At 40.0% G+C, this 23314-nt stretch overlaps 1 protein-coding gene across 6 annotated transcripts in view; it reads left to right on the forward strand.

Moving 5' to 3' along the window:
- TRIM9 (tripartite motif containing 9) overlaps nucleotides 1-23314 on the forward strand; it is a 100066-nt gene that overhangs the window by 62224 nt on the left and 14528 nt on the right. For all 6 annotated transcript variants that reach the window (XM_012724641.1, XM_004681875.2, XM_012724637.1 and 3 more), the window contains exons 4-7: nucleotides 6090-6200; nucleotides 7280-7433; nucleotides 16930-17087; nucleotides 18341-18479. In XM_012724641.1, the coding sequence (XP_012580095.1) occupies nucleotides 6090-6200; nucleotides 7280-7433; nucleotides 16930-17087; nucleotides 18341-18479 (562 nt within the window). The remainder of the gene's footprint in view (nucleotides 1-6089; nucleotides 6201-7279; nucleotides 7434-16929; nucleotides 17088-18340; nucleotides 18480-23314) is intronic.

Below are 23314 nucleotides of genomic sequence, written 5' to 3' on the forward strand. Positions count from 1 at the left end.
AATGCCGGTTACTATTGTCTTTGAGAGAGAATGACCGGGGAGGTGATTTCATTCAGCATACTGAAGAACTAACTCCTGGGGTTTATTTTCTATAATCCCAGGGTCATAGTGTAGATAATAGGTGTTATCATTATCCTTGAACGAAGGAAATTCTTTAATGATCTGAGTTTATAATTCAGCATCCTATAAAACAATTCCCAAAATATAGTGAACTATTTTTAAAAGCAGAAAAAAAAATATCTTGAGGCAAATGCAGATGTGACTATATTTTAGGAGCACTTTGAAATGTAAATCACAGCTAATACTGTTCTGTGGTATGAAAAAACACGGAGAGCCCAATATCTATTTTCAGAATGTGGTGAACTAAAGCAAATGTCAGAAAGCTGCTGGGAGACAAAAGTACTTTTCAGCTTTTAAGAATATTACTAACTCCTATCTGGACTTGTACAATTTTTGCAACCACTAAGCACTAGCCCCACCGTCAGTAGCATGGACTAGCATCCTAATCTCTTGTCCTGTTCATTCTCTTAGCATCCAGCCAGGCTTTCCTCTTCTGAGAAAGGCCCTAAAAATGCCTTCATGGGGAATTTGTACAATACAAATATCTAATCTTTAACTTCTATGTGTGGCTGATAAACTAACATACCAGCAAAATTAGTTAGAAAGAATGCTGAGGGATAATGATGAAGTTTATGGTTTTATAGAGTTTTCCATATTTCCAGAAGACCTACAAATCCTAATTACAGTTATCTATACACTGCTTGATTCTGAATCCTAGTGTACCACTAGGTTTTGTTAGAATGATTATCATTATTGTCGCCATTATCTTTGTGATTTTACCATGTATTGCCTATTATATTCTCATTATAATTTTTTGCTAATAAAAATTAATTATATGACCGTATTATTAACCGTACAAATTTACACTGGAGAAATTACTGACTTGTCAAATTGTTTACTGAAGCCATCTTGACAATGATTCAAAATAGGCAAATAAAGCTTCGAGCTTTTGATTCAGAGAGTGAGAGAAAAAAAAGGAAGAAAGAAGGGAGAGGAAAGGCAGGCGAAAAGGGCTTTCCCAAGTTCACAAAAAAATTAAAAATAGTTAGATAGAATTTGCTGGGCTACAAACAATCAGCTCAGTTCCAATAACACTATTGGCAAGGACTTAAGTTAGTCCATTACAATGAAAACATTGGGAAAAATTATACCCTGTAATAACTGAAGGTTTCAACACCCCCAGCAGATGTACTTAGAGTCCAACTCTAACAATGATTACTGTCATTAATGGTGAGTTCCTTTCAGAGTTTCACTTGACAAATTCTGTGGTCATCTGCTTCCCATCATGTAAGAGCAAAAGTCACAGAAGGTCTGTGCAGGAGATGCCCCATCAGCCTCTGGAGTCACCAGGATGCCACCTACATGCATAGCTGGAGCTCACCAAGATTAGGAGATACACCTTTGACACCCCTACTCACTTTGGCAGTATTAATGCAGAACAGTCAGAACTTTTTAAATTTCCATTACCTAAAGCCAAAGGTGAGTGACACTTCTTATTGCCAGCAGGCATGACTGCACCTCACATCTTATTAGCCACCTCACTGCAGGTGTCACTCACTGTGGCCACCGTAAATGGTAAATGTCCTTCTATGTGGCTGGGACCACAACAGCTTCCTTATCACTCACCTAAAGCCAAAGGTGAGTGACACTTCTTATTGCCAGCAGGCATGACTGCACCTCACATCTTATTAGCCACCTCACTGCAGGTGTCACTCACTGTGGCCACCGTAAATGGTAAATGTCCTTCTATGTGGCTGGGACCACAACAGCTTCCTTATCTCCTCAAATGGCTGGAATGTCTTCCTTCATTTGTCTGTACAAGGATACAGTAGTCTCACCACTAAGAATATGCTTTGCTTTATTCCACTCGGTATTTATTAATGAGGCTGTTTGGTGGCATTTGTTCTTCTGGAATATAAAACTCACAGCTTTACTGTTAAAATTTCAACCTTCTTTAATGTTCCTTTTCTTGTGCAAGTACATGTTCCTTTTCTTGATAAAAATCTCAAAGGCTCAGGCTTGTCTTTAAAAAGATTCATTACCAGGATAAATGAATTAATACATTAATAATGGAAGAGAATAATAGCAAGAGAATGGGGAAATATTTACCTAAAATACTGTAGGAAATTGGTGACATGTGAGAAATTAAATTTTTCTTTGTTAATTTTAATGCCTCTAACCCAAATAATGGATCAGGAAAAAAAGTATAATGAAGTAAAAATCAAAATTAACAGGCAGCTATAAACCAGAGACATTCTGCAGAGGAGGAAAGGAGAATAGGGTCAAAACTGGGGTGGGAAGGGCACAAGGCACCTGGTGATGGTGCATAGGTGAACTGGTGCTGGGAATTTCATGGGGACCATAACCGAGATGAGAAAGCATATATTGTACAAAAATGAAAAATGATTTTTAAAATGTATATATATTTAATGTAACGCCTCTATAGAGTATGAGAAAAAAAAAAGGAGTCTTTATTTTGTTAGATGAATCCAACTGCAAAACACCTCATCTATAATTCTCAAATGAGTCAGTGCCAAGGCTCAGTTGGTCTTGTTTCAGGAGGTCATAGGACATAGGGAGCTCCCCCACTGAGCAAACAGGTCTGCAGAGGAGAAATTCTTCAAGTTTGCAACTTGCAAGTAAATGTATTTATTGTCCATGATTAACTTATACTTAGGAGGAATTATGTTAAACTGTGATGGAAAGGTAAAGATTTTATTTAGGAAAGAATTTCTTGAAATAGGAGCAAGGATGTTAGTATTTTCTGAGACTAAAAAAGCATTAATCATATCCTTCCAAAGCCTTGAAGACAGAGAATACCATGAGAAATGGTGTTTGTTTAAAAAAGAAATAGAGTCATGTGTGAGACAGGTGAATAGAGGTAGAAGAAGGGTATCAAGGTCCAGATTGGATAAGAGTGAAATTCCCCTTAATCAACCTTAGTTCTGGCTATTGGTTCTATCACAGGTGCTGAGTGGGGTAAAGACATTAGCCTGTGAGTGTTGGGACAGGAAAATGTAATGGTGGATTGGTAGGACAAAATTCTACATTTGTCATTTGTATTTTATAAACTATTGTAGGTGACTCTGTTTCTGAAAAAGTCTCAGAACTCAGAGGGATATATATATAATTGTCCATCTCCAGATTCTCCTTATATCCTAGCCCAAGAAATGGCCTTTATAAATTTGCCCTTTAACAAAATAAAACTGTTTAAGTGATCAATAGGCACTTATCTTCCAGAATAGATGGTGACTGCTGGTAAAACTGTAAATGCCTAAAACTCTGGACTATAGATTCATTCACTGCACCAAGAAAAATGGCATCAGCTCTAATGCAGATGAAAACAACTTGCACATTCAGCAACTTGCACATTTCCCAAGAAAACAGACTCAAGTCCAGCCACAAGCATGGTGCCAATGTTTCTTGAAAGCAAAGAAATGTGGTACTCAAGAAAATAATGTTACACCTGCCTTCCTAGAAATTGTCTTCCATAATATATATGTATATATATATATATATGACATAGAAATATAGTAATAATCATAAAATGGTGGAAATAACACAGACTGAAAAAGTAACAAGTATGACAGCTAATAAAGGCTTTCAATTAGAGAAAAAATATTTGTATTGTTTAAAGATCTAATTATTTGACTTATTTCCAGGAGGTAGGAAATCTTGCTAAATTAACTGAAAAACCAAAAGTCAATTACAACACACTCCAAAATACTGTTTCTAGGAACGTTGGAGTTAATATTTAGTAGTGATTTTTGTCATGAGCTATTGGGGTCATTGTGAAATAGTTGATTAAAATGTAAATGGGTTGAGCAAAATCCATTGGAACAGCAGTAGAAGTTGAGAGCCAGGAACTGAGGGATAGAGACCTTCCAAGAAAATCAGCCCAGAGAATACAGGAACCAATGGCAACCCCCTGCTGACACTTACCCATTCTTTGGCAACACAACAATGAAGCTTCTAAGCAGTAGTGAGAGAGCCCCAACACTCAGACACCACGTTTGGCACCACATAATTCTTGCTTGAGAAGAAACTTACAGAAGGAGAATTTTATGAGGACTGAGTAACATTTTTATTTCAGCACACTTAGGGGAATATTATCATTGAGCTGATATTTCAGGAAGTAAACACAACAATTCAGCCTATTCTGCCTCAAAAGCAAGCTTACTTTGGATTGTAATGTTCAGATCTGTTCTCTGCTTGTTATTCAGACATTCAGAACATATAGTTGTGGGATAAATACCATTTGCTAAGGTTTCTTTTACTTAGCAGCATTGAGGTGGCTACCAAAATATAAAATCACTTTTCTGGGAATAATTGAATTAAATTTCATATAGCAGAGAGGAGTAGTACATTAGCTATATTTCACCTGTCTCATATTTGATATATTTTGCATGTATCTTCTCTCCCCGCACCACTGCCCCTGCCCCAAGAACCAGAAATGTCACCTGATTACAAAATTTACAGCAAAGTTACAACAATCAAAACAAGGTGGTACTGGCAAAAAGACACTTGAATCACTGGGAATTAAAAAAGAGCGCAGTTACTTTCATCTATCTGGTCAAATGATTTTTGACAAAGATTACAAAACCATTCATTGGGAAAAGGGCAGTTTTTCAACAAATGGTCCTGGGAATAAATCTATCCACATGCAAAGAATGATGTTGAACCTATATCAAACAGCAGGTACAAAATTAACTCAAAAAAAAAAAAAAAGACTCGTCCAATACTTTAAATTTTGCATTAGAGGAATGAGATTACATTTTCCCATCTACTTTCTGATCATTTTGGAAACAGTATGTAATAATCACTATTAAAAAATAGATGTGTAGGCCCTCCCTGGTGGCACAGCGGTTTAAAGCACAGCACTAAGAAGGTAAAGCCGCTTCAGCATGAGTTCGATCCCTGCCACTCCGGAGGTGACTCATATGGCGTGGCAGACCTCTCCTGACCCACCCGCTGCTCCCCACAGTGGGTACTTCGTCAATCTGCCTGTTCTTCTCCCCACTTTGTCTCTGGTGAATCCTCTCACTACCCCTGTACTTCTAGCCTGTACCCCAGTTCTATATACACATAAATAAATCTTAAAAAAATAAATGTGTAATCATGTATGAAAAGAAGCACGTTTTTAATAATATTAAAACTCCTTTTAGTTATTTTCTGTAAAACCTGGAATGCTGGGTATTTTGGAAGTTTTTTCAAAGTGATACAAATATTAATTATGTGAATGACTGAAGTTCCTAGAAAACCCTATTTCAGCCCTTTGCTTCAAAAACCACTGAACAGAGAACACAGAAATTAAGCATCTCTAAATATATTTCAAGAATGTCATACATTTGACCTGGGAAAAAACAATGTCCCAATGGCAGAAACTGCATGTTCAGAGAGATGCCTTTGTAGCTTAAAGTGGGCTCACAGCCTATAAATGAAGCAGCCTTTAAAGCTGCTTTCCAGAATGAGGTGGTGATTCTAAATGGGTTGTTTTTAAAACTTAATTCTATATCCATCTTTCTCTGGCTTACTGGTTGTTGTTAGCCCATTGTCTTTCCATCTCTAGCCCTACCCTCTCCCTCACCCTCCCACCCACCTAAGGAAACAGAATTAGAAGAAGGAAAAACTGGGTTCAGATGGTGACGTCTGCTATTCAGAAGAGACAGGCAGAGGGCGGGTGATGGTGGTGACTGCGTCACAGAGCAAAAACTGCACCCTGGGTTGCTAGGCTCCTTCAGGGGTTCTCCAGACTTCCAGTTTAGGGCAGTTTTCCAGAAGAGGGGAGCCAGTCCGTGGAAGGTGTCCAGGTAACTAACTTCCTTCTGATGGGTTCTAATGTTGCAAGTTCCTTGAAGAGCCATCAGCCCATCTGTCTTCCACAGCTATTGTCCACAGCAGACATGACCACAAAATCAGGTCCTTCCCATGATGCTCTTGGATTCTGGTTTGAAGGATCTTTTCCAAGTCCGAATTTGCTTTTCTACTCTCTGCCATTGATGGACCGTTGTGTTCTCTCATCAATCTAGGTGGTTCGAGATCAGATCTCTCACTGCACAGTGAAATTGCGCCAGACCACAGGTCTCATGGAGTACTGCCTGGAGGTGATTAAGGAAAATGATCCTAGTGGCTTTTTACAGGTAATTGTCAATGGGTTTCTGTTTCAGATTGAATCTACAACACCAAGGTCAAGAACCCAAAAGGCCTGGCTGAGTGTGGGGCCCTCCTTAAAGGAAGTGACTTTGTATTGTGCACAGTCTTATTGTGGGTGCTGAGCGCCACTGACTTCCTGCTATCTATGAAAGCACATCACCAGGCACTCCACGATGGAGAAGTGTATGAGCTTTGGGTTTGTTTTGCTCTTGTGTTTAGTCACAAAAACATAAATCCCTTTAAGTTCCTCCAAAGCAGAGTTATTTTGGGTCCTTTTCTACTAATGTCTCTTGAATAGTTTTGGCAGCTAGAAATGTCTAGGTATGAAAGTTTTCTACCTTCTTGACTCCTCCAACTGGCTGGTAACTTAGTGAGTTCCAAATTAACTGAGGGTTGTTTTTTCATTTCCTAGATGTTTCATTTTTTTTCAATGTTAATTGTTTTAGTGAGATCTATGATAGCAATTGAATTTTACTTACGCTGTCATCCAGTATTAAGGGACCACCTTTTGAAAGAATATGTACATCCTTTGCAAATCACAAATTACCAAACTAGCCAAGAGTGACAGAGAGAGAGTAAATATAAGAAGTGAAAGAGTTTTCTGCTAATATGAAGATGATACAAGAAATGTCATTTTACATGTTATATGCAGCCTTTCTAAAACTTTTGATACCACTCATTTTCAAGTCTTGATCAGATACACACACCTCATATTGGAAACTTATGGTCATTGGCTTTATTTGAGTTAATCACCAACATCGTTTTATTTAATGTCCTTGACTTCCAGCTGATCAGTCACTAATAGCAAGAGCGTATATGAACAGGTTTGTCTATTAGATCAGTTAACAGCTATTAATGACTTATGTAGCCCCCTCTGACTCACAAAAGTGTCCAGATTGGGTGATAAACCTTGAGTCATGGCAGGATCGTCACCCGCTGCACAGAGAACAGGGAAGAGGTGGATCCCAGACCACTGTGGTGGTAATGACCCCAGTGAGCAGAGGAGCAGGGCTCTGTGTCTGGTGTGGTGTTGTATTTCTTAGGCTGTGGTCTTTGGTGTGACTAGATTTCTGACGCCCTCATACGGAGAGTGCACCTGACTGAGGACCAGTGGGGGAAAGGCACCCTCACTCCCAGGATGACCACCGACTTCGACTTGAGTCTGGACAACAGCCCTTTACTGCAGTCCATCCACCAACTCGACTTCGTGCAGATGAAAGGTGGGTGCCTGTGTCCCCTCAGTCACCACAACACCCCAAGTGGAGTCTGATCCCTGAGCAGGATAAAGGCTGTGAGTGAAATTGCTGCAAACAGAAGGCAACAGCCAAGTTTAGAATCACCTGAGAGGCGCGACCATAAGCACACACACACCCTCTGGTAAATAATTGAAAGCTCTTGAGTGACTCCCATCTTATCACATAAAGGAATTGTGTCCTTGTAACTGTGTGACCCCCTCTCTCAGAAAGTCAGATAAAATTCAGATAGCTCAATGCTTGCCTCTTTGAAAATCATAGAGGTTTCACGTGTCCAGCATTAGAGAATCTCTGACATAAAATGAGAGAGAAGTACTGCACCAAAATAAAATCTTGCTACAGAAAGTAACTCAGAAATATTGGTATAAATCAAAGGAGTTCAGAATTGATGGCTGCTTCTCCATGGATAGTGACCAGTCAAGTGTAGCTTGTGAGGAGAGTAGGAGGAGTCACAATCCACTTGCCATACTTGTCAGGAACATACAAACTAGCATACAAAAGGAAAATGAAACTGAAATAAACTTTAACCTCGTAACTTTTTTGGTTAGTAACTTTTTGGTGAGTAAGATCTCATAGAGATTTGGGGATATAAGTATGTCAAACTATTTAAGGAAAATAACTTAGAAAGAAAAATGAAAACTCAAGTCCAGCATACAATGGTATTTTGATGAGAAGTAAGTAATACCCATTGAAAGATATTTTTAACTTTTTATTTTGAAATAATGCATTCATGAGAAATTGCAAAAAGAGTAAGGAAATATCCTATGTACCCTTTGTCCAGTTTCCATCAATGGTTACATCTTATATAATTATCACATCAAACCCAGGAAGTTTATGGTCTTTTATCATGTACCCAAAAGTAATCTATATTCTTATTAGTTTGCTGCTGCCATTATAACAAGTGATCACAACCTGGGTGGGTAAAGGGCAGGAATGTATTGTCTCCTAGTTCTGAAGGCTAGAAGTCCAAGATCAAGGTGTTACCTGGGTTGGTTCCTTCTGAAGGTTTTGAGGAAAGTCTGTTCCATGCCTCTGTCTACAGCACATCTCCACAGCCCGGTGGTTTATAAACAAACAAACAAACAAACAAAAGCAATTCTAATGCTTTTGGAACCTGGGATGTTGAAGATCAGGGTCCTGGTAGATTCAGTGTTGACCAGAATCTGCTTCCTGGTTCATAGGTGATGACCTTCTTCCACTTGGTAGGAAGGGAGAAAAGACAACAGGAACTGGATAGGGGCACAGAGTGTGTGTGGCTCTAGGCTATTTTATCACATATGTGGATCTGTGTAACCACCACTGCAGTTAATACGCTGCTCGGTTCCCTCACTACACAGATCTCTCCTGCTACCCCCTTATAGCCACACCCATGCCCCTCACCTCCACCACCCCCAGTTCCTGGCAGTATAACCTCCTCCATCTCTGTAATTTTGTTACTTCCTGATATATTTTAAAACTGAAGAATTTTATTTGCTCTTGGCTTCTTCCAATTTCAGTATCCACTTAACAAATAGCTTCAAATTCAGTGCTTTAAAATTTTATTTCTTGGGCCCTCCCTGGTGGCACAACAGATTGGAGTCAGTGCTAGGAAGCTGGCCACAGCTGCTTTAGCATGAGTTCGATACCCAGCCAGGGAGCTGACCCACATGGCGCAGAAGCCCTCTCCTGTCTCACCCACTGCTCCCCTCAGTAGCGTGCTTTGTCACGCTGCCTGTTCTTCTCCCCACTCTGTTTCTGGTGAATCCTCTCACCACTTCTACACCTCTGGCCTGTACCCCAGTTCAGTATACATAAATAAATCTTTAGAAAGTAAAATAAAATTTTATTTCTTAAGAACAATCTATATGTCTTGTTTTACCAGGGAGAACCATATAACCCAGCAATTTTTTAGGACAACACACTACGGCTTACATCATATACTTAAACTCATCCCGTACCTGGTAGATGTACTTCTCTTATTCTTTTAATGAAGTAATGATTCCGTTTTCTTGTTGTTTGCTTAAGATGTGTTTCTTTGAAATGATGCCTTAGTTAATTTTGGAACTAAACAGGTAGAAACTGTAAATTAAAATATTTTACATTTATTGACAGTTCACTAACCCAGACACTCTTCTAAGTGCTTAACGTGGAGTGTCACAATCCTAGTAGGCAGCTGAGGAAACTGAGTCACAGGGACGTGGAGTTGTTTGTCTGAATTCACATTGCTAAGATCTGGTAGGGACAGGACCCCAACCCAGGAGCATAGCTCCAGAAGCCACATCTACAACTTCTATGCTATATAGTTAGTGTCTTCCTAAGCAGTTTCTTCAAGGAATAACTGGATTCCTCTTTTAAAATTAAGCAATTTCATTTTTTCGTTGTTGCAGTCAGTCATTCTGGTTCTTTATTTTTTTTTTCCTTTGACACTTTCTTAATCACCTGTGAAATACAGTCATCCTAAGTAACTGATAAAGCCCCAGGTAAATTCCCCTCTGTTGGCCTCTCTCTGTACCCAGTTCTTCCAATGAGGTAAAATTTTGATAGGTCAGGTCCCAAGTAACTCATGGGATAAAATATGTCACAAAAGGGCAATGTAAGGGCTTTTGGTAGAAGAGAAAAAACTGAGCCAACCCAATTAGCCTTGGTGATGAGCAGGAGAGAGGCATGTTGAGGGTAAAAAAAAGCCTTGGGGCTTTGAAATGCTTTAATAAGCTGGAGAGTTCATTTGTTGTCTTTCTGGGTTATGTCCATCTGCCCATCTGGAGCCCAGGCCAAGTGGCAGAATGGTAACAATTGTGTTAGAGTAAACAGGCCCTTCATCTGGTATGGGAACTGCAGCTCAGATTCTGTCCCTCGCAGACTGCATTCCTAAAATGTTATCACTGGACATTAGGGCTGCACACAGAAATAAGCATGGACAAGGATGCATGAATAATCCTACCAAGTCTGCACACAGCAGAGAATGCTAAGCACTTTAAAGGCTGAGATTCAGAATACTCATGCAACAGAAATTCACCTAGAACACAAAATTATCTGGGACAGTTATTTATGAAGTTAATATAACAGGCCATTTGGTGTGAGACAGGATTATTCCATTTTCCTTTTTTTTTAACACTTCATCTTAATTTATTTCTGACTAGTATCCCTCCGCAGAGTTAATTTATATGCCTTGCTTAGTATTCATTGCATTTAATTAATACAGTGAGAGCCCCATTCTCTTTTGAATATGAATAATTTTTTATCTGTCAGATGCTTGCCATAGAAAGAAAAAGCCAAACGGTCATGAAGCAATAAAACCTGATTGACTGTAGCTAAGACTTCTGCTGACCTCTTTGAGATCTCTTAACATATCCACAAGGGTGCCTGGGGCAGTGTTTCTCTTTTACTTTTTTTTCTTGAAAGATTAATTTTATGCATACAAGAGCTGGGGTGTAGGCCAGAGGTAGGGAGTGAGTGGATTCACCAGAGACACAGTGGAGAGCAGAACAGGTGAATCGACAGAGAAACTGCTGAGGGAAGCAGCAGGCTAGGCAGGAGAGGTCTGCTACACCATGTGGGTCAGCTCCCTGGCTGGAGATTGAACTCATGCCACAGTGGCTACCAATAACTTCATAGTGCTGAGACTTAATCTCTTGAGCCACCAGGAGGCCCTCTGTCTTTTTACTTTTTTAGGCTACTCTAAGTTCAATAAACTGTATAATTAGAGCTTGACAATACAATAAAACATTTCCAAGAAACTGTACCCCAAAATGCATGTACAATTTACCAAAATGTAAGTAGCATTTGAAAAAGTTCTCTATTGTGAAATTAGTAATGCATATAATTCAGTGTTTTATAATTGAGCTAGGTAGATTGCACTAGAAGTTAAAATACTTTCAAAGTTACTTAAAATATGCATTTAAAGTTAGGACTCACACTGACAACTAAAATAACCCGTTTACAACTTAATGTTTTTTGAAATTTCATCCTTTTGTTTCTTGATATCAAAGAAGACTGGTCTGTTATTTGTCTTTAAATGTAAATAGGTCTTTGTTGGTTTCCACCTAGGCCAGGTACATTTAGTAAGACTGCAGTGCCTAAAATTACTTTTATATTAGCAAATCACAAAGCAGTTGAAACTGGAGTGGAGGAATCTGTTACCTTTTTTGTTCAGATATCCCTAAATTGTTATGACATGTGTTCTGGTTGTATTCTGCATTTTATTCAGAAAACTTGTATCTCTTTCCAGAGCATTGGGAATGGTGCTTAATCTCCCACATTTTTTCTTTTGTAGAAAACAATAAATTAAGCTTTGGTTTCTGTTTTTGTTAAAAAGTAATAGAAACATCTTCCCTTTAATTCTAAGTTGGTGTTGTCAATTTTTTTTCCCAAATTAGGAAGAAATTTTAAGATATTTTCCTTGTCCATTAACAGCTCTGATACTTGGTTCAGAATAGATTTCAAATATCTACCCTCTCCCCAAAATATCTTAGCCCAGAATTTTCTAGGTACCCAAAGTATCCCAAGATTCATGAGTAGGGTGCTGAAATGAAATGCCAGTGCCTTCATTCTGAACCAGAACACAACAGGGATCTCTAATATTCCACCAAGTCTTTCTAGCATGCAGCCATAAGAGCTGTTAATCTCTCTAAGTGCCTCTGTTCACCTTAGCACAAATTTATCTTCATTAACTCACACTGAATGTAACAGCCCTCAGTATTCATCAAGGTCACAGGCAAGGACAGTGTGATCTAAACAGAGCATCCTATAAATTACAAGAAAAGAGCACTCAGAGGCTTGGCAGTGATGGGGATGTGCATACACACTGACTGGCATGTAATTTGTTTATGCACGTAATCTGTTCATGGTTTGGGGGCCTGAAATGCATGTCCTCAAAGCAAGCAAAGTGATAGCTTTCCAGAAGTGACTTTTCTCTAAACTTTCCTTGTATGTCTTCGGTATTGTTCTAAAAAAGGAATGACAGTCTACAAAGGAAAGCTCAGAGAAGATGGCTCAGTAAGTACATTCCCAAAGACCGCATTTCTAAAGGCAAAATAGGATGTCATTCAATAATTAGAAATTTTGAAGTCTATCTGTAGGAAACAAAAAATAAATTCTCTTGATGGAGAGCCTGGGACTTCCCTCTGGCACATTATCACTAAGCTCCAGGTTGGAAAGGCAGCAGAATGCAATGCAGACACATAACCCAGCCAGCAGACTTAACTTCAAATCCCAGCTCTCCCACTTACGAAACCTTGCTGTTTCCATTTCATCAGCTACAAAAGAAATAATAACAATATCCACCTTGCAGGGTTGTTGTGAAAATTCCATGAGGAAATACATGTAACCCTCTTAAACCATTGTCTGGCATCCAGTAATTTTTCCATGTCAGGGGTATTGAAGCCAGCTTCTTTCTCTCACATATTCTCAGTACACTCCTGTTAACTCACAGAAGAATTCTGCATGGTTATAAGTGTTTACATTCTGAAAGATTAGAGAAAAGAATTAAACAAATATGAAAATGTGAGATATAGCTTAAACTAGAACTGCCTTAAAAGGGGGAGATAGTTAAAAACCTTCATACAACAAGCCTCTGTTACAGAATTTAAATTTGAGCCAAAGCTCCACCAGACCCCTTCAAAGAGTCAACAGTGTCCTGTTGTATCTAAGAGGAGGACTTTTAGACTCAGGTTTGAATTCACAGGCTAAAAGGATGCTAGATACTAAAATTCTGATCCCGTTAGGAGAATTCGTTTAAGGAAAAAGATGTTCAGGAATGATCATGAAAGTCACAATGACATGATAGTATATAAGTTATATCATTCTTAGGGTTCAGCCCAGGATACATCATATTATCAACTACCAAAACACAAAAGATAAATTAATTCAGAAATATGCTGATTCTTGCAGACCACTTATTTGATGCCTAACAAAATGAAATTGAATAATATAGGGCCCTCCCTGTTAGCACAAGGGGTTAAAGCACAACACTATGAAGCTATCACAGCCACTGCAGCATGAGTTTGATCCCCAGCCAGGGGGGTAACTCACATGGCGCAGCAGACCTCTCCTGATCCACCTGCTGCTCCCCTCAGCAGTGTATTTCAGTACATCTGCATGTTCTGCTCCCCACTCTGTCTCTGGTGAATCCTCTTACCCCCTGCACCTTTGGCCTGTACCCCAGTTCTGTATGCATAAAAATTAATAAATCTTGGCCCTCTCTAGTGGTGCAGCGGGTTAAAGCACAGCATTGAGAATCTAAAGCTGCTTCCGCATGAGTTCGATTCCCGCCTGCCCCGGAGGTGACCACATGGCGTGGCAGACCTCTCCTGACCCGCCCGCTGCTCCCCTCAGCAGTGTTCTTCGTCGATCTGCCTGTTCTGCTCCCCACTCTGTCTCTGGTGAAGCCTCTCACCACCCCTAGCCTCTGGCCTGTACTCCAGTTCTGTATGCACAAATAAATAAATCTTTTAAAAAATAAATAAATAGATAGATAGATAAATAAATAAATAAATCTAAAAAAAAATCTGTTTTTCTAAAATGTCAGCCTTAGCTTTGGCTAATGCGGCTGTAAATTTGTCACATTTGCTTTTTATATGCAATATCACTTTGAGATAAATAAGGAAAAAAGAAAAAGAATTATTAGCATGTTGAGAAATAGATTTAGATGCATGCAAATGTCTCTAGGTTCCTTTGTTCTCTCTCATTTTGCTATTTTTGTTTGCTTATTTGTTTACATCTGGGACATAATAAGATCTGAAGATTAGTGAGTGGTTAGACTTTTTTCCTTTCCTTTTGGTTTGTTAAAGTATATCCACTAAGGACTGATGTAAAGTTCATATGTTTTAATTATACATGACACCGTGTGTTTCAATTAATCTTTTAATTATACCTGTGTCTATTCAGGAAAATTTGATTTTCTTAGCAAAGACATTGTATTTATTTGTATGATTCAAGCTGAAACCACCTTGTAATCTTACGCTTTGATTTTAAACCTAATGAAATGTAAACCTGCCTGAAACATGAACAAAGGGAAAATGAACACTGATATAGTAGCTAATGAAATAACAAGAGTCCAAGGAATTTTTGTTTTATGGTAGGCTCTAACTGACAAGGATGGTTAAGAGGAAATATTCCCAAGGAAAATCATTTGATGTCTCTAATAGTGCTTTGAAGAATGGTTTGCTTAAACTTGTTATATTTTACTTTTTCAGTTATTATATAAAAGTATATTCTTTTTAATGTTTTCATATTTATATATATATAATATAATAGTTTATTTTTACATCATTTTGTACATTTTTTTTTCATCTCATTTGTAATCCCCGTGGGTTTCCCATCACCAAGTCACCCATGTGCCATCACCATAGTCCAGTGCACTTCCCTCCCCCCACCCTTTTTGATCCCATTCCCCACTCCATCCCCATAAAATATCTCTGGTATATGGCTGTTCATTATTCTTATTATTTCCTCACCTGGTCCATTATACTCCTGCTATGAGCGAAACCGTCTGGTATTTATCTTTTTCTTTCTGGCTTATCTCACTAAGCATGATCTTTTCCAACTCCACTCATGTTGCTGCAAAAGACATGTGTTTTTTGGTTGCTGAGTAATATTCCATTGTATATATGTACCACATCTTTTCAATCCAGTCATCTACTTTTGGGCATTTGGGCTGCTTCCATGTTTTTCCAATTGTAAATAAAGCAGCAATAAACATGGGGGTACAGGTATCTTTTTGAATCAGTGTTTTTGTGTCTTTTGGGTAGATACGTAGGAGTGGGATTGCTGGGTCGTAGGGAAGCTCCATGTTTAGCAGTTTGAGGAACCTCCAAACAGTTTTCCATAATGGTTGTACTAGTTTGCATTCCCAACAGCAGTGCAGCAGAGGTTCTAAAGGTATTTCTGAAGGAAATAGCTTTTATTACAATGTTCATGCCTAGTAGGTACAGTCACCTACAGTTAACTCTCCATGACAACTCCTAGTTGATGCCTGTTTATGTGAGGTCATCATTAGAATTGCCACAAAAAGCTGTATCTCCTTTCTTCTCTCTTCAAATTCTAGAGTCTAGGCAGTGAATGTATCTCCTTGCCTTCAAATCTAGATTTTATGAGGCCTCTGAGGCTACAAAAATCATGCTCTTTGATAGTCAGTGTTCTTTAATATTACTCTGAACTCAATTTCCCTTCCTAGGCCGATCACCCCCAGTTAACTGGCCATAATTTAGATTTTAATTATATTTGACTCAGTCACTGGGGCATGGTTTTCTCATAAAGTTTTACATTTTCTCCTTAAGTATAAGAAAACTGACCTGCTTCTCTAGCCTATCCCTTACATTACAGTCACAGCTTTTGTTTTCCAGATTACCCATTATAGAATCTACTTTTCCACTGCTGATAGTGTGACTGACAAGGTGCAAATTAAATTCAACGCGAGACACTCAGAGTCCAATTTTGGTGCAGCATACCAGGTGTTCCACAATTAACATTTGTTCACCTAAAGTCCCTGGATGTGGTCCAAACTCCTGTCCTGTTGTTAGCATGCTACAAAAAAGTTAATGTTTTGGTAATGGGAAAAAAAAAAAAAAGTGAGCAATTGGTTAAAAAAATTATTCCCAGATACATATATTGAGTTTGTATTTTAGGAACTGGGACTACTGCTTACCTAACATTTCTGTGTCTTTGTGCCTGAAGGCCTGGTGGATCTGCAGTTTTAAGTAATACAAAAGCTGCTCTATGCAGAATGGCCTGGGGGTATTGTGACCAGAGAGGAAGAGCCTGTCTCTGGTGGTCTCGAGGATGCTGCTAGTTCCCACCTCCTCCCACACTACTCTCCAGGGCCACAATTAACATGTCTATAGACCTGCAGAAAGTGTGGGTTTGAGCTAGTGATGGATTTGAAGTTACCATGAAAGAAAGATGTCAAGTTCCTCAGAATTTTCAAAACTCTTTCAATTGCTATTTGGGTCACTTAATACCAAATTTTAAAAAAATCCACTGTTATAGTTACAAAAGTATATGCAAAAGATTATACATAGAAAATCTGGTAATGGATAAACAAATAATGATAGAACTTTAGAAATGCAGTCATGTCAGAGCTACTCCTTAGAATAGGCTGCCCTATGTATAAACTGGGATTCAAGGCTCAGAATGAACAATCACTGCATTAGTCTTGTATGGTTTAAATAGGCTTTAACAGGCTGCACTGGAAATTCATCCCTTTATCCATTCCACTTAGATGACGTGGTCAACACCCAAGCATGTGAGAACAAAGCAGGTGTCTCCCCTTACTGACAGTTAAGGTAGGAGTGCCGATTTGGAAATAGGCAGCATGGCCTCTCTGGAACCTCCCTGCAGAGGCTGGAAGGGTCCTGCTCGAGTCCTCCTGCACGCTGGTTAGCGATTTGGTCTGGCCACATGAGTATCAGAGGGATGTTTACCACTTCCTGCATACTGATGTGTCTATAACTGAACAGAAACCAGAGTTACATTAATTTCTGTGCAGCTTCCTCTCCAGTCCCAGCCACCCCCATCCTACAACTGGAGGAGTGTTGCACACATAACAACAGCGCCACGCTGTCCTGGAAGCAGCCGCCCCTGTCCACGGTGCCGGCCGACGGCTACATCCTGGAGCTGGACGATGGCAGCGGTGGTCAGTTCCGGGTACGTGCAGCCTCCCACTTTGTTACCTCTGTGGGGTCTCACATCAGCTTCCCCACCTCTCCTGGGGACTGAGCACCCAGGAGAAAGCAGCGAGGGCTGCTTTCTCCATGTTCCATCAAAGATGGACAAAGGAATTCCTGAGTAGAAACTGTCCTCCTCTTAAGAGAAACTTCCCTCATGTTTCAAACTGGGTTGTTACCAGTCATGTTGATGGATGAAGAAGTCAGTAGGTAGAATACACTTTAGAAGTACCCAAATTAACAATATCCATGGTATTAGCTATCCGCTAACTTTATTTTTTAATCTTTAGGTGCTAATAACGGCCATTCACTAAGCTGCCAGGATGGCGGACTCTGAAGTCAGATGGCCTGTATTCAAACCCACACTCCACCCCTGACCATGTCCTTGTTCCCTCTACTCAGCTCTTTGAGCTCTCAGGTGCTCATGTATAAAGTGGGATGATGATGTGAATCTGTACCTCATGTACTGTTGCCAGGAGTCTACTAGATAATTCATAAAAAATTCTAAGCCTGTTGTGATGGCAGAGCCCCATCGTCTTAGTGCCCCACCGGAGAATAGTCATTTTAAGGCTATGCTTTGAATGCAAATTTTATTTTTACACATTGCATCATCATAGTGCTGCAAAGAGCACAGATCTAGAGGGAGGCAACTGCCTAACTTAAGCTAAGGATGCGTTATGCTAGGATTTATTTTAAGCCTTTGAAATGTCATTCTTCCTGCCTCCCATGCTTCCTCTCCCTTTCCTCTGTGCTGCCATGAAACCAGACTCCTGTGCCTTGGAGTGCAGTCTCTGTGGCCCTTCGTGAACTTCCTGGGGTTATAAACACAACATTGGGACCAGGTTTAACTTTCCAAACATGGTTTTTTACAGCTCACACGGATAGATAAAATGATCAGTAGGTATAACGGACTTTCTAACTGCCAAGTTAATAATAATAAGCATAATGCGAACTATAAGCATCCCATTTTAATTTGTTAAACCTTTGCTGCTAATGAATGGCCATTCATTAAGTTGCCAGGCAAGTCAGTGTTAAATATAAGGCACCTGTCATGTGATCTAATGTATTTCTCACTCCACCCTCAGGTATGGTATTGTCCTGGTTTATAGATAAGGAAACTGAACTTTAAAAAAAGATCAACAAAAAGCTCTTCCCCCCCCCACCACCCCCCGGCTGCCCAGCCCCTTACTGGAGTTTATGTTAAGTGGAGGTCTGTTATTTGTCAACCCTCAGGAAGTGTATGTTGGAAAGGAGACAATGTGCACCGTGGATGGTCTTCACTTCAACAGCACGTACAACGCGCGCGTCAAGGCCTTCAACAAAACAGGAGTCAGCCAGTACAGCAAGACCCTGGTCCTCCAAACGTCCGAGGGTAAGACCCTTCAGCAGTATCCCTCAGAGCGAGAACTGCGAGGCATCTAACGTGGCTGGCAAGCCCGGAGGTAACCCCACCACTGCCCACATTCTGACGTGTTTTCATGACTTGCTCTGCATTCTGGCACAGAGCTGCTCTTCCTCTCCTGCCGTTAGAGAGCCCATGGTATGTGGATGTGATCAAACCAAAGAGGCCACAGCAGCAGTTCAAGTGGCTTGGGCCTTCAGCTTCCTTTGATAACACTAAATAAGCTGCCTTTGAAGAAGCTGCAAATGAAAGCCTGAAGGTGCCGGGTGTGTGAGACAAATGTGTCTAGGCTCTAGGGCAGGCTTCATTCTCCAAGTGCACATCATTTGCCCATTTTACCTAACTGATTCTAAATTGCTTATAGTGATTGCTTGTTCCTGAGGGTGGGGCTAAGGCTCTTAACAGCTGTAATTTGTATGACTGAACGTGTTTCCAAGTGGTCTGGGGGGCTAGAGTTGCCTGAGCAGGCATGTCGGCCAGCATGGATTCCTTCCATTTCACTCCTAAAGCTGAGGCCACCAGCGCCAGGACCAGACAGCAAGAGACCTGCAACTAACTCCTTATGGCCTCACCTCTTTCATCTTTGCCGGTCCTTGTAGGCATGATTGAGATGCCTAAGGCCAGCATACAAGGACAATCCCTAGAGAACTTTTGCTTCTTGGCTAACCTGTAAATATTTTGGTCATCCAAGGCAAGCTGTCCATCTCAGTAGAGAGGCTTGAATTTGATGACTAGGTAGAACCTCCAGGGTTGTTAACATTTTCATTTTAAAAGCAATTTCAGCACATGTAATTAGCCCTATAAAGAAATATTTGTGGCCCGTGCCAAAGCATTCTCAGACCTTCTAAGTGTCATTTTAGTCAACAGAAGTCCACCCCACGCCACGAACATTCTCCTTAGTTCCCCTCTACAAAAATAATTATGTTGATTTTGCTCAAATTCAAGATGTTTGCTACAAGAGACTGTGGTGTTGGTTGTAGTTTCTCCCCATTTCCTACAAACCTCGGCATGTGCCAACCACCCCCAAAAATGGTTCACATGGTTAAAAACAAGCACAACTTCAAATCCACAGCAAAGTTGGTAGGCCGGGAGTGGCGAAATCACAGTGGGAGCACTTGTAAGTCTGTGAGTCTCCTTATTCAAGAAGCATGTGTTGTAAGGGAAGCGCCCCCATGGCCCATTCCCACTTGGGTTACAGGTACATTCCTCTAAGATGATCTAGCAACTTCCCTCTGGGATGATCTGGCAGCTTGAGAGCAGCTGCCTCTTTTCCCAACCACACTAAATGCAGAGGCCCTCCAGAGTCTTTCCCAAACGCAAAGCAGAAGGCCCTCGAAGGTGATGGCCTCGGTTCTCGTACGCGCACAGGCAGTGTGGTTGAAGCGTGAAGTGCATGCCGTCAGAGCAGGGGGAGCTTTGCAGCGACGTGGCTACTCTGTATCACTAGAACTACAGGAAAACAATTTCTATCTGTAATACCACACAGAAATCATACTACTCTGCGAAAATCAGTTGTTAGCATAGCAATCTGAGCACTTATGTCTCTCTTTTCATCCTGCAGGAGGATGTAGTTTCTCAGTTTCTCTAAATGTACGTAAGATTATGGTGTCTAATAAATTACAGGATTGGAACTTCGATCCTTGGTACCACAGTCACAGAACTGGGGGTCACTTGCTAAAAAGCAACTAACTGGAACAAGTCCTCTTCCAACAAAGAGACTGTACTGTAGAACTTAACTTCCTCCATGATTTTTATATATTGTGTACAAATATAAGGTATGTATCTAAAATACAAAGAAAACCCTATCATCGTGTAGATATCGGTATTCTCTGTTACCGCTCATGATGAAATAAAGTTCACACACATACTTTGTCCATAACTTTGGTTTGTTCAATTTGTTTCTCCCTCATTCCAATTCATTCTAACAATAAGACGAGATTTAGAAAACAAGAAAAAATATATAATGGATAGTGTATTAAAAAAAAAGACTTAATCTGTAATACTACAGAAAGCCTACAGAATTAAAGACTTGCATGTTTTGTTTTTTAGAAATCAGTGAGGGAAAATGCTATTAATGGAGTTTTGATACATTAACTGAACTTATATTTTATTAATCTTATTTTGAAGCTTTTCTAGAAAGTTTTTCTTCAGAGATTTTTTGTGTGTTTGCTGATATTTGAAGGATGAAGTGGTTTGTTTTGACTTTTTCTGTAACAAAATCTTTGGCAGTCTTCTTACAAGAGTTATCCCTTTCCAAAGGTCAAAACAAAAAGTCTGTTTCACAGAAGGGTATGATTTCATATGTGATACAAATCTAACTTGTATTTAAATGCATTTAGTCTGAAACTCAAATTATTTCTCATAAAACTTTTTGCTGACTTAAGGGAAAATTTTTGAAGGGGAGATCAAGTGTCCTGAACATCATATTGTTAAGAATTTGATTTTTTTTTCAAAAGCAAATTTGTTTAACTATCTAATATGGGGTGTTTGAAAGTGTCCACATGAGGTGACTGTGGGGTAGTGTGGAACAGACATCCCCCTGCTGTCACCAAACTTGCTGTCTAGGAGAAGGCACACAAATAGCTACATGCTTACAAATTTGGATAAACATTGTGTAAAAGGGAAAACCAGCAATTTATATAGGATAATTGGTCAGGAAAACAGACGATTTTATTCAATGGAAATTAGGAAGACTACACTGAGAAAAGGAAAGGGACATGTCTTATTTTATGAGCTCAAGTTTGGCTAGCTCTCTGAAAGCAAAGTTTGTGGAGGTGTACTTAAAACAGCCATGCATTTTGATATGTTAATTCTTCCAATCCTTGAGCAGGGTGGTGGAAATTCTATGGGGATACACCTGAGATAGAAAGCAAATGTTGTACAAAAAGCAACAATGATGCAAAATATATTTAAATATATATTTTTTAAAAGACAGCCATGCAAATAAGACAAATCTAAACCAAAGGACTCTGAATTAAGAAGAAAATAACAATAAGCAATGAATAATTCTCAAGAAAATTTAACAGTAAGACCCACCACTGTGGTGGCAAATGCCTTTAAAGTAACTCATGGAATAGTCCATGTCGCTAGCCTCCATCTTTGAAATCATATGCCAAAGAGTATCCACTGAGAATATTGAGTAATGTTTTCATGTCTTCTTAATGTGAGGTGTGTTCTAGGCTCATTCTGTGTCTCAGACAGATAAACACAAATCTATTACTCCTGAAAAAAAAAAAAAAGTGGACCTCTCTCCAACTCCCCTTAGGTCCCAGAACCAGTAAATTGCTTCCTGGGGGGGGAGAGAGGGGGGTATATTATCGATACTATGGTTTTTATTGCCATCATCACATGGGAAAACTCAACCTTTGAGACATTAACTTGTCAGACCCAAGCCTCCAGCAGAGGGCAATTTGATGCTGACATCAGAACAGGGCTATTTACACTCAACCAAAATGAAAGAAAGATGGGCTCTTAGCCTAAGTCTCTGTGCCAGGTGTCTCAAACAGCTTGTCAAAACAAAGCAGTATTATTTTCATCCAGAAACTTCAGCCATAAACAGGTCATGTTCATGTTTTCTGAAGAAAAACATTCCTGCTTTAAGAAGCAGGAGTTGGAGTAACTGACATTCCTAGCACATCCCAGCTGCTCCTGGGTCCTGTCTTCTTTTCACATCTCTGCATTTCCTCTAGTTCCCACTGTCCCCAGGGGTATGCACAAATCCAGAGAAGCTCTTCCAGCCTGCACCTGCCTCCGGGAGCAGGGGGTGTTCTTTCTGGTGGTTGGCTGCCTGGGAAGTAAAAGGAATATCAGAGTCACATCTGTGATAATTAAGAGATTCAGGGTTTAGATAGTTTTAATTCCAGCACTCCCAGCAATGGCTACCTGTGGAGCATTCTGTTGGGAAAAGGATACTCTCAAGCAACACTCTTAGCTGACTATCCACAGAAGCCATCTCCCCAAAACTCTCTAACACTGTTCTTTGTGCTGGCAATCACAGAGTGTGGATCCCTGAGATTACACCTGGGACATTCCTTTCTACAAGGAGATACCAAGTATTATTAATGACACTGCAATGCCTTTTCCCATTAGATTCTCAACATCACCCTTGCCCTTCCAATGAGAGCCCCTTGTCTCACACATCAAAGGAAACAGCCCAGGGAATACTGAGTAGCCCCAGATGCATCAGTCCAAAAACTCCTTGAGGATATCTTATAGTGATTTTGGAGCAGCACAGATGCCCTTCAAGACTGAAATGTGGAGACACAGCAACCGCCATCCCCAATCCCACCCCCCACCCCAGTGGTAATCTTGTAGCAACCTCATCTGATCTCAGAAGAACAACAGGAAACATTTCAGCTGACTCACCCCATGTAGCCAAAATCTCAAATGGGAGGGTGAAGTGTTTGCCTTTCAGTTCCCATGAAACTGTCTTTAGAGAAGAAAGGTTTAGTGCCAATATAGTATATGGCTCAAAAATAATGTTAGGTCATCTGGAAATAATGTTAGGTCATCGTCTAATACATAAATCTGTCACCTCTGCACCTGTGAGACCAGTGTGTCCCAGGGCCTCTGGCATAAACTACACCTTTTACATATTTCCAAGGCACAAAAGAGTAGCATTGGACTTGTCACCCCCAAAATTGGGTCCACCAGAACTGATCCTGCCTGGGTCACTATCTCGTGTCTCCACAATGGGCAGTGTGACTATCCATTTTTGTTTGTTTGCTTTTGGTTTTTCATCTCTAAAACTATGGGTTTGGAGCACAGGGCCTCTAAGTTCGTTACAGTTACTATCCCACCCCCCC

This window comes from Condylura cristata, unplaced genomic scaffold, assembly GCF_000260355.1.
Source record: "Condylura cristata isolate star-nosed mole 26May11 unplaced genomic scaffold, ConCri1.0 scaffold00013, whole genome shotgun sequence".
Taxonomy (NCBI): Eukaryota; Metazoa; Chordata; class Mammalia; order Eulipotyphla; family Talpidae; genus Condylura; species Condylura cristata.